At 40.8% G+C, this 12972-nt stretch overlaps 1 protein-coding gene across 1 annotated transcript in view; it reads right to left on the bottom strand.

The window, feature by feature from the left end:
- Positions 1 to 5791: 5791 nt before the first annotated feature.
- Positions 5792 to 12972, bottom strand: part of LOC139971512 (potassium channel, subfamily K, member 16-like) — a 23121-nt gene continuing 15940 nt past the window's right edge. Inside the window, exon 2 of the mRNA XM_071978062.1 lies at positions 5792 to 6800. Within this exon, the coding sequence (XP_071834163.1) occupies positions 5959 to 6800 (842 nt within the window). The 3' untranslated portion in view covers positions 5792 to 5958. The remainder of the gene's footprint in view (positions 6801 to 12972) is intronic.

The following is a 12972-nucleotide window of genomic DNA, read 5'->3' as shown; positions in this document are numbered from 1 at the left end:
AGACCAGGAAAAAATCTTATCTAAATCCGCTTGAAATTTCTCAGAATCGCTTTTGGAAGAGACCTCAGAATACAATTTGGTGTCATCAGCAAACTTCTTAGCTGTACACAAAATATCTCCGTCGATGTCATTTATATAGGCAACAAACAACAGGGGACCTAATACAGACCCTTGTGGAACCCCACTAGTAACGTTCTGCCAAGAAGAAGCACAGCCATTAATTACCACCCTCTGTTCCCTATTACCAAGCCAATTCCCGATCCAAGACAGTAAATTCCCTATGACACCCATGCTCTTCAGCCTAAGTAAAAGACGCTGGTGGGGAACTTTATCAAAGGCCTTCTGGAAATCCAGGAACACAACATCTACAGACATCTGCCTATTTAGTGAGCTTGTTACATCTTCCATAAACTCAAGGATATTAGTGAGACAAGACCTTTTTTGACAAAAGCCATGCTGAGACTCTCTGATCAAAGACTGACTGCTGAAGTGACAGACCAAAGACTTTTTAACAATAGACTCCATGACCTTACAAACTACACTAGTGAGACTAACGGGCCTATAATTACAGGGCTTAGTCTTATCACCCTTCTTGAAAATTGGGGTAATATTAGCACATCTCCAGTCCCTAGGAACATAACCTTCATCCATAAATTTACTAAAAATCAACGAGAGTGGAACGCAGAAATAGTGTGCAAAAGTCTTCAACAAATACGGATGGATTGCATCCGGTCCAGAAGCTTTAGAAACATTTAGACGAAGCAGCTCCTTTAAGACAACGTCATCCGAAAATAAGACCGTATCCAGTTTAGGCCTATCACTGCCCCCCTGAAAATCTGGAATACTACTCGTATCTTCCCTTGTGAAAACCGACACAAAATAGTCGTTCAAAAGATCTGCAAGATCCTGACTATCAGTAACTATCTTATCAGCCTGTGGTGCCCTAAGGGAAACAATTGCATCTTTAACTTTCTGCTTAGACCTGACATAAGAAAAGAAGGCCTTTGGGTTATCCTTAATTTTTAGGGCGATGCTTTTTTCGAAATTCAATTTTGCATCAGAGACTAAGCATTCTACTTTCAGCTGATGAATTTTAAACTTGGCCAAAAGAGATTCAGATTTAGTCCTCCTAAACAACTTCCACATTCTACGTTTTTGCCTAATTGCACATCTAACTTTCTTATTCATCCAGTGAGGCATACTGCTTTTACGACGACGATTCTTCCACGGAACATGATTTTCCATAATGACCTTTAATTTATCAGCAAAACAAATCCAAGACTGAGAAGCACTCATATCACTAAACAAATTAATCCAATCTGTACCCTTTAGTAAAGTTTCAATTGCCTCTGTATCTGATCTCGAAAAATCAGGGACTTTTTCCTTGCTAATAGAACTTACGACCTTACAAACAACATCAAAAGCTAGTATATCATGATCACTAGTTCCTAGTTTTCCTAGACCGGTCAAATCAACAACATTGCTTGGATTAGAACTCAAAACAAGATCCAGGATGTTATCCCCCCTAGTAGGGAAAGTAACATGTTGATGTAAAAAGCAATCTTGCACAACATCTAGAAAATTACTACCTTTCCTACTACTAGAACCATCTATCCAATTAATGTCAGGAAAATTAAAGTCGCCCATTATAACAACATCACCTTTAGCAGCCTTTCTAATTGAATCAAACAGCACGACATCATTATCATCGCTGCTGTTAGGAGAGCGGTAAACAACACCTACAGTGATAACGTCCCTGGACCTTTTGGAGTTGTTTGTGGACAACTCGCACCAGACAGAATTAACAAAAGACCCTTGCAACTGAGATTTCTCAACACTTACAATGTCATCCCTAACATACAGTAACACTCCCCCACCAACCCCATTATGAGTATCCCTTCTGTCCTGACGATACACAACATACCCCGGGTGAGAAACCTCAGCACTATCAATGTCCTCCCTTAACCAAGACTCGGTGATACCAAACACATCCGGTTTCAGATCCTCGAGAAGCACAGTAAATTCAGCAAAATTTTTACGAATACTTCTAGCATTGGTAAAGACAATCTTCAGCCTATCCCTGAAACTACGTACATTAGCATGCCTCCTAAAGTTAGAACTATGACTATCACTTATTTTGCTCTCAAAACGCCTATAATCGCCTCCACTAGGAACATAATCCTTATCCAAACTAATTCCTGACTTCATCGCCCCCCAATTTAGTTTAAACATAGCTGTTCAACAGAGTAATTCACCATCCTACCAAACAACGAGGCCCCAGTATTAGCTAAGTGCAAACCATCCCTGGCGAACAGATCCCTTCTACCCTGGAAAGATGACCACATGTCAACAAATGTGAAGCCGAAGTCGGCACACAAACTATACAATAAACCATTCAAAGTTACAATCTTTTCTGACAGAACCTTGCTGTCAAATCTTGGCAACAAACTGCATATGACAACTTTAGCCCGAGTTGATGCTAGTCGACACATCAATTCGTGGTACCTAGACTGAATAATGTTTTGCGACTCCTTCTGCACATTGTTAGTGCCTACCTGGACTACAACCACCTCCTCATCTGACACGATTTTGTTTACCCTGTTACTGACATCCTGGATTTTAGCACCTGGCAAACATACCCTGACCCTTTTTGCTTTATCCGCCCTGCAGAACTCTCGGTCTACATACCGTACTAATGAATCCCCACACAATACCATTCTTCCTTTCGACTTCTCCTGTCCCCACTTACCGCTGTTTACAACCACACTACCATCTCCTATCACATCACAATCACCACGCACTTCGTCCACTACTAGCCACTCACTATTTCCCTCCTGGGAGACTTCATTCCCATCATCAACATCACGCAACTCCTCCACAGGTAACACGTCAAAACCATTACAAGTTGGAACAACCTCGCAACAATCCCTTTCAGCAACTGCACTACTCACAGCCCTACTATTCCCGACTTCCGTCCAGACACAACTACAGCTTTTCAATAGCTCCTCTAATTCCTTAAGTTTCACACACTTATCGCAAACAAACACAATAGCTTCACTAGATGCTGATTTAAAATCACATTCCAAGCCAGAAATCTCAAACTCAATCCACATATTACACGCATCACAGCAGACTAAACGATCAGGCACAGCCATAACGAAAATACTAAGTCAAAGAGAAAAAAAAAAACAGCGTACACAGAAAATCGAACACACGACGGGCAGCTTAGGCTAACAGAGACTGTACACTGAACGATAGGATACAATGACGCTACAGACCTAAAACCACGGACAGAACTGAAACAAGACAAAAACAGCTCACATTGAACACAATAACATGCAGAATGAAAGATACAGACAATAAATAACGAATACACTAAGGCACAGAAAACCCACGAACACAGAAAATCGATACTCACGATTAGCAGCTTAGGCTTAACAGAGACAATATACTGAACGATAGGATACAATGACGTTACAGACCTAAAACAACGGACAGCACTGAAACAAGACAAAAACAGCTCACATTGAACACAAAAACATGCAGAATGAAAGTTACAGACAATAAATAACGAATACACTAAGGCACAGAAAAACCCGCGAACGCGGAAAAACGATACTCACGATTAGCAGCTTAGGCTCAACATAGACTATACACTGTACGATAGGGTACACTGACGCTACAGACCTTAAACCACGGACAGCACCGACACAAGACAAAAAACAGCACAGATTGAACAAAAAATATGCAGAATGACAGGAACAGACAAAAATAACTCCAAATAAACAACAAAACGAATCACAAGGTGTTTGATAAAAAAAAAACGATCCCAAAAATCCCAAAAATAAACGAAATGCAAGAGCACCGAAAAAGTACGTGTATACGCTTCAACGACCAAAGCTACGGATGACGACCAAAGCTACGGGTTAGCTTTATGACAGGAAGCTAACATTTATCTTCATTTCTGAACAAGTATTTAAGATCAAGCTATTGGGCAATTTATGCAAATTTAATGTTGAATTTATTGCCCATGAAAATTAAATGAAAAGATATATCTATAGTTTTGTTTTTTCCCTTGTAATCTTTATTGTTAAAATTCGATTCTACATCCCTTAACCTCTTCCCATTCGAACTCGTAAATTTCACCAGTGAGGTCGGTGTACACAGTTGATAGAATAATGTATGGAAAATTGTTGTACGAACCACTCTCCCCCCCCCCCCCCCCGTATAATACTCTGTTATTCCCACCTCGTCCATCCACCATCCCTTCCCCGCCTTTCCTTACTGGATTGCGATCCAATTTCGATACACAATGTTGAGACCTTTAAATTAAAATGAATGGCCAAAAATCTACGGTGGTCCTGAAGAGGCAGACGTGTTGTAGCCTTAGTGTGTTAGTTTAACAAGTCAGCCCGTCAAAAATTCGATATTTTTCGAGCTGACAAGTTACGCATAAGCGAAATGATAAGTAAATACACTGTCGAGGAACTGATTTGCATTTAACTTGACAACTCGCAATATATAGTATTTTGGACGTGTTGTCAATTAACTTGCAACGCAGCACGTCGAAAATTTGATAATTTTCGTCAGGGTAAAACAAATATTGTAATTTGTCGATTTGTCACGTTCTACTAATACGCTAAGTTAAAAGCTCGTGTTTCCTTCCAGAATAACCGTAAAATCAGATATTTTGACGTTTTAGTTTGCCTTTGCTATTATATATTGCAAATAGTAGTATAATAGATGTAAACAACACAGTATGTAAAATGGAAAGACGAAAATTGTATCCCGAACACCAGTAGCCTAATTCATTCTCTGCCTAGTGTAATGCCGGATTAATATAGTGCGGGGGCCTAAAGCATATGTTATAAATTAGGAGCCCTAAATTTATTTATTTTTAAATACACATAAATGACTTCTTATTTATGCGTCGTACAGTATATATATCACATAGATACCACACTCCCATTAATTACTGTGTTAAATAATAACCCTAATTGAAGGTGATAATTTGGCTAAAATTGCTAACCTTAAAGATTCATTCGGTCATAAAAGTTGAAGGCAGTATAGTACTTTAGTAATAGAGCAAGTGTAGAGTTACTGAATCGGATATTGATAGCTTGCAAGCATTTAGCGAGGGGCCCTTAAAAATGGAGGGGGGGGGGCTGTATAGCATATAGCCTATGCTACTTTGCTACTAGGTTAATCCGGCACTGGCCTACGCTTTTCACTTCAAGCCGTCTGTCGATCCGAAGTTCAATGACTTGCAAACCATTCCAACAAATACTAGTGTCGATACAATCTGTTATGTGGTATAAATGAAGACATTCTATAGCAGGACAATACAATTCTTTGAAACAGTGGCGTAGGAAGGTACTTTTGAGTGGGGGAGCTGAAGACGGATGGCCGGCCTGGGGGAGGGGTCTAAGGGGAGGGGGTGTCCCCCTCCCCTTTGGATTCTTTTGCATTTCCAGGTGGCCTCAGATGCAATTTGGTGCAATATAGCACACTTCAACCCACCCAGGGGTTTTCTGACTTGCGAAGCGGGGGGCGGAATGATACTTCCGCCCCTCCACATTTTTCACTGGCGGCTGGCGCCCCCCCAGCCCCCCGGTTCCTACGCCCTTGCTTTGAAAGCTACACCTCATAGGTAGCAAATGAATGAATAGGTTATGTATGCAGCAAATAATAAAAAAGTAACAAACGTCCAAATTCGACACACCTCTTACGGCTGCTTCCCTCTCGTGCTGGCACCCACCCCCCCCCCCCTCCCCACCCCATTCCACCCCCATATGTTAAGATACGTCATAACTCAATGGCCCATGTATTTCTTTTCTTTTTATCACTCAGCACATTCGAAAAAGAGAAACATTTGAAAATTAAACAAAATTACAATATTAACTCAAATGAAACTCTTTCTCTTCTCTCTATGATAGTCTGTGCAAGATGGAATTGCGTCTACGGTGGAATGTCACAGTGACCATTTTCAATAATCGCCACGTGATATTTATGAGAACTGTCACTGTTAGACTGTGTTGGTGCATCACCGTACTTTAACAAAGAGTGATATTCCTGCAAAATTCCTAATGTTTCAGCATCTGTTTGCATACCGCGATCTACCGTGATTGAAAGACCGTCCTCGTTTGTGTGATACATATCGCTGGAGATATCCGTCGATAAGAAAGTTGCCTTTCTCAAACAAATACCGTTATCTTCATCGTCTTTACTCTTACCGACTTTCTCTACGGAACTCTGAAAATCGGATTGTCTTTGATTACGGATAACCTTTGACGTCACACTTCGCGTCAGATTTTTCATTTTGCCGACTTGCTTTTCTTGATATTCTTGAACGACACGGAACAAGATAGCGAGAACACTCAAGCCAAGAACGATGTAGATGATTGTACATATTTTGTAAACCGTCAAATAGACATTATCTTCGTACGGTTTATAACCGGCTACGAAATCTCCAAATCCAACAGTACTAAGGGAGCAGAAGGTGAAATATTGAGCCTCAAACCAGGTCCATTCTTCCGTAAACCGGAATATCAATGCTGGTAAAACGATTATCAATGTATAAGCCGCTATCACCATTACTAAAAGGCAAGCAATTTTTCGATGTGTTGGTAAGCGAATACATCCCATAGCATCGAACAAACGGTGAGCTAACGTCTTCCATACGCCTTCGAGCATACTTCCAATAGCTCCGAGTAATAGACCCGTTAAAGGTATGCCGATGAGTGCATATGGTATGAAGACAACCCTCGATAGCAGTGATGTAGGGCTCTGGTGACCGTAACCTGCCAAAATACAATAAAAAAGTACAAATTAATACCAACAAAACTGCTTCATTTTAATGTCGTTCATACTAACTTATACACAAAAGTCACCCATTAGAGCCTGGGTAAGAAACCAAACAACTTGATCCACTCTCAAGCCCAGCCCCATTACATCGAGACCGTAACCTCACCCAGCCCCATTACACCGAGACTAAACCCACCCTGCCCCATTACATCGAGACTGTATAACTGTATGACAAGCCCAGCCCCCATTACATCGAGACTGTTAACCCACCCAGCCCCATTACATCGAGACTGTAACCCCACCCAGTCCCATTACATCTAGACTGTATAACCGTATGACAAGCTCAGCCCCATTACATCGAGACTGTAACCCCACTCAACCCCATTTCATCGAAACTGTATAACCGTATGGCAAACCCAGCCCCATTACATCAAGACTGTAACCCCACCCAGCCCCATTACATCGAGACTGTAAAACCGTATGACAAGCTCAGCCCCATTACATCGAGGCTGTAACCCCACCCAGCCCCATTTCATCGAGACGTAGATGTAGATGACCAGCCCAGCCCCATAACATCGAGACTGTAACCCCACCCAGCCCCATTACATCGAGACTGTATAACCGTATGACAAACCCAGCCCCATTACATCGAGACTGTAACCCCACCCAGTCCCATTTCATCGAGACTGTATAACCGTATGACAAGCTCAGCCCCCATTACATGGAGACTGTAACCTCACCCAGCCCCATTACACCGAGACTAAACCCACTCAGCCCCATTACATCGAGACTGTATAACCGTATGACAAGCCCAGCCCCCATTACATCGAGACTGTAACCCCACCCAGTCCCATTACATCACCCAGCCCCATTACATCGAGACTGTTAACCTACCCAGCCCCATTACATCGAGACTGTTACCCCACCCAGTCCCATTACATCTAGACTGTATAACCGTATGACAAGCTCAGCCCCATTACATCGAGACTGTAAACCCACCCAACCCCATTTCATCGAAACTGTATAACCGTATGACAAACCCAGCCCCATTACATCAAAACTGTAACACCACCCAGCCCCATTACATCGAGACTGTAAAACCGTATGACAAGCTCAGCCCCATTACCTCGAGGCTGTAACCCCACCCAGCCCCATTTCATCGAGACTGTATAACCGTATGACAAGCCCAGCCCCATTACATGGAGACTGTAACCCCACCCAGCCCCATTACATCGAGACTGTAAAACCGTATGACAAGCTCAGCCCCATTACCTCGAGGCTGTAACCCCACCCAGCCCCATTTCATCGAGACTGTATAACCGTATGACAAGCCCAGCCCCATTACATGGAGACTGTAACCCCACCCAGCCCCATTACATCGAGACTGTAAAACCGTATGACAAGCTCAGCCCCATTACCTCGAGGCTGTAACCCCACCCAGCCCCATTTCATCGAGACTGTATAACCGTATGACAAGCCTAGCCCCATAGTACATCGAATAGAATAGATACCATACAACAAAGGTTTGAGAGTGATCTACATGTGTACTCTATAAACATGATTTTTTTTTTATAGAAAAATCACCCAAGATAGAGCATTGGCACAAAAACCAGACAACTTGATAAACTCTCGACCCTCAACTTTGTAGCGATCTCATGTGTACTATATAGATATATATATATATACGGGAGGCCCGTGGTTCGAATCCCGGTGGAGGCTGAAAGTTTTTTCACTGTTCTTGATTTTCCAACTCATTACGATTTTCATTTATATATATATATATATATAATCACATGTTGTCGTTGATAATGATTAAACGGCTTAAATTCATAATTACTCGATGGCAGATCATAACACTATTGATAAGCAACTTATTTGTACATTCATCTATTTGTATTTAACATGTTTTCTGTGTTTCCTTTTAGTCTTCATCGGAAGAAGATCCTGCTAGGATCCACACTTCGCGCCTTTCACTAGTAACTTACGGCGCCAAGGGCCGGGGGGGGGGAGGCATGCAGGAATTTCCCTCAATCAAGATGCTTCCCCAACCCACAGTCGACTGCGGTAAAACAAAACTGAAATGTTCTCCCTTACTTCCAAATTTCCTTGGGGGGGTGGGGTTGTTGGTGAGTTTAGGTTAACAAAATGCTAACCCATGCAAGGCGTCGCCCCTGGACCCCACGGGTGCTTTGAAGTACATTCCAAAGAAGTTGTATCCTCTACAATGTATTTATGTGCTTAAGTTACAAGTGAACTGTCTGATATCACAACAGCGTCAGGGCTTCGAAAACAATCGAAAAAAAAAATAAATTCCTGTGTCTGAAATATGCTTTTGTGCTTTAAAGTCGCTACGAGAGAACAAAAATCAAACAATCCAAATCCAAAAGCTTCCTGTGGCTTTGCCCTAAGCTGGACCCCGCCAGAGCTTGTAAATAAGTTCCGCGGAAATTGAATTTCTCTATCTTACGTATATGTTTGGCTTTCAAGGGGGCACGTGCCCCCCCCCCCCACTTTTCCTCAGGTTAAAAATGTGCCCTTTTTCTACATAAAAATTGAGGTGTCTCAAGTTAGCAAGAGGCCAGGGAACCAGAATGAACACTCGGGAAGGGCCGTTTCCAGCCATCTGAGGGGTTTGTAAAACCAAAAATTTTCTTGTACGCTCCGCGCCAACCCATGGTGGCGCTCCGCTCAGATAGTCGTGCATACAACTTTGCAAATCCCGGCTACGCCCCTGACTTTTAATGAATTTCTGTGGGTCAAACTCAAAGCTATTTCGAATGGAAAAAATTTGTTAAGATATTGACAAGAAATAAACTCTAATTCGGAAGATTCCTACATTAGCAACTAGCATGATTTCACCTCATTTTGTCTCAAAAGAAAACTTGTTCCTTGTTTCCCAATTTGCACATTGGATATTGCAGTGCTAATATGCATATTTTCCTTGAAGGGGGGGGGGGGGGTGTTAATGGAGTGATGTGTATACGCAAATAAGATAATACAATAAGAGTTATAAAGGGTACTAAATATAAGGCTGCATCACTCCAATCGAATTTCTGCAAAGTACCCTTTGATGTCGGTGCCCCCCCCCCAGATTAAAAGTGCTTCCGCCGCCCTTGTTGGCTTTAAACTGGCTACGAGACAACAAGATATATCTGATAACGCTTGAGATTTCAGGGTCTTGCTCCCTGGACCCCCCACTTGGGGATCTGAGATACATTCCATAGAAATGTAATTGGAATTCCTCATTTTTTACCACTCCAAAATCGCTGCAAAGGCGAATAACAACTATCTAAAAGTTCTGCGGCTTCTGCAAGGGCCCTGCACTACCAGCATTAACAGAGTACAGTTGTTATTATTAAAGTAAGTCGCTGCTTTTATTGGTTTATTTTTTTCAACGTTGCCAAGCTAGTCACTGCAGTCGATCACGAAAACGACCAACATCCCTCTTGAATACTGGAGAATGTACAACCCTAGTTTGCAACAACTTTAATTTTCATGTAAGAATCATCATTTTCACAACTATTATTTGGTTCACCGATAAAGAGAGGGGTGGGGAAGGGGGGTAATACGTGGTCCCTATCACCCCCAAAATTTCCAGTGATGTGCACTTTATACATTGCACTTCCCAAATGTTTACCCAAAAAATGTAATCTCCCCCATCACTCCTCCCCCAACCCCACCCTCACCCACCACGCACACGCACTGCCTAGCCAAACTTGAGTTTTGGTGTCGCCACTGCTTACAATTAACCGATGACGCGAATGCTGAGCGGGGTGGGGCAGTTCTGAATTTATTTTCAAATCATATATAATAACTACGACTTTTTGGAACATAAGATACTTTCTATTCGTTGTTGCATGTACATATGTTGAATATTCAACGACTTGAACGCCAGGCAGTTAACGCCACTATCTTCGTTCTGCATTATTATATTGACAACGCGTTATGAGCGATTATTTACCAGCACTTGAACATGTTGACATCAAGTACAGTCATGCAGTTCTAGATAGCATGCTCAAGTCTACCTATGTAATCAACACGTCAAGACTTTGACTTCAATAAAGCAATATATTTCATTTTCGTTATTCTTCATTAAAAAATTGCTTTATGTTTCAAGTATATGCCGCAGGAAAGACATATATACTCTGTGAGCTAACCAAACTGACGGTGTTGTTAATAACCATTTTCTTTTACATGTTTGACTTATGTGTGTAGCGTACGTATATATATATATATATATATATATATATATATATATATATATATATATATATATATATATATATATATATACTCATAACGATTTTCATTTATATATATATGTAAATATATATATGTAAATATATATATATAAATATATATATATATACATATATATATATATATATATACACATATCGATATATGTCGATTTTGCAAGCAACATAGAAATATTTTACACACTCAGTAACATGCATATTAGAGTAAGTGGCTAGACAGAGGTTATACAGTCTGCAAACTACATCATGTTTCTTTTTCATGCTCATGGAAATGTTGCAATTGATTTTATGACAAATCATTAACCTTCGTGACAGCGCAGCATAATATACAATACATAGTAATACCACATGCAACCATTACCATTCTCTCCTAATATCCACTTCAGTTTATGCACTCAACTGCCGTTTTCCTCGAGACATCTACTTGGTTCTGCCTTTTTTCTTTCTTAAATTATTTCCTTATGTTTGTCTTCTCATAAGTAACTCTATAAAAAAATGTAGAATAACCCCGAAATTTAAATATATATATATATTAAGGTCATAATTGGCAGTTGCTTCATCAATTCTTCTGTTAATCGATATGTTTATACTTGAACGTGGGCGAAGACAGGGCTTGCGTAACGTAAAGATGTCATGTCCGCCTGGGTTTGGATCGTGCTCAAAATACAAACGAGGCTTCTGATAATACTCTACATTCCCTTTTACTGTTCCTTCGCTTCATTAGCTTTGTACATACAATACTATTATCAATTAAATGAGTTAACCAACTAATGCATAATTAGAGTGTAACATACTTCCATCAAAGACTGACATCAAAAATGCAAACTAAACAAAAATACTGATTATACAAACTTGCACTTACAACGAATAAATGGTCATGCGTGTATAGCTTTTACGCCAGCAAGAAGTGTAAGGGACGACTTTGTGCTCTATAGTATATCGTTATATTACCGACATACCGATACACGTCACCAACAAAGGAGGGGTTAACCATAGTTCCTCTTATTGCCATGCACCCCCCCCTCCACCCCACCCCAACCCCCACCTCCAAACAAAATAAATCAGTTACTCAAGAACGAACTTTACGATTACTCTTTCTGATTTTAAATAGGAATGAAATAGGAAATGTAAAAAACAAGATTTTTGATTCCAAATGGTTCCAATTTGTTGAAAGAAACTCATATAAAATTACGAGAGTGGATTTGTAACAGTAATCCCCAACCCCCACCGCTACGGGATGGTATACGGTATACTACATATACGTCTCAATGGGATATTTTCTAAGGAAGGGAATGTCAAAAACAACAACCCACTCCCCTCCCTTCCCTCTCGCCTAAAATTTAAATACTGCTTATATCAATGAATTAGTTCCCCCTCCACACACACTCCACCACTCTCCTCCCCACCCCCCCTGCCCCCCCCCCCCATTACAAGCATATTGCAGAAAGAGTTTTCTTATTTAGGTTATAAACCAGGCGTACAAATGACGACATGCTTGATGCATGCATCATTGCAAGATACAATAATTGTTTCTGATTGGTCATTTCAAGGTTCCTTTGTGGACTATTGATGTTTCTATTAGTTGGCTGTTCATCGTCACACCGATGTCGCAGAGCAATATCGAATACTGTAAATTAACTTTATCTATATCGATGATGAAACGTGTGTTTAGTTACCAGACTATATCACCAAATGTTTACCCGCGCAATAAACGATGTTTTCGTTGATTAACTAGGCGTGCAGTGTGTTTGTCTATTTCTATATATATAATGTGATGGAGATGTGTATTGAAGGTATAGTCTATTTGACGATACTAACATTTTCGTTTTCTCGTCTATTCGCGTGCGGTTTCTATTAACTCAATATCTATACTTTCTAAGCTATGATTGCTTTCTCCTCCATTTACTTT

The sequence above is a fragment of the Apostichopus japonicus genome, chromosome 8 (genome assembly GCF_037975245.1).
Source record: "Apostichopus japonicus isolate 1M-3 chromosome 8, ASM3797524v1, whole genome shotgun sequence".
NCBI lineage: Eukaryota > Metazoa > Echinodermata > Holothuroidea > Aspidochirotida > Stichopodidae > Apostichopus > Apostichopus japonicus.
Note: the sequence above shows the minus strand (reverse complement) of the source record. Positions and strands in the feature narration are given on the sequence as shown.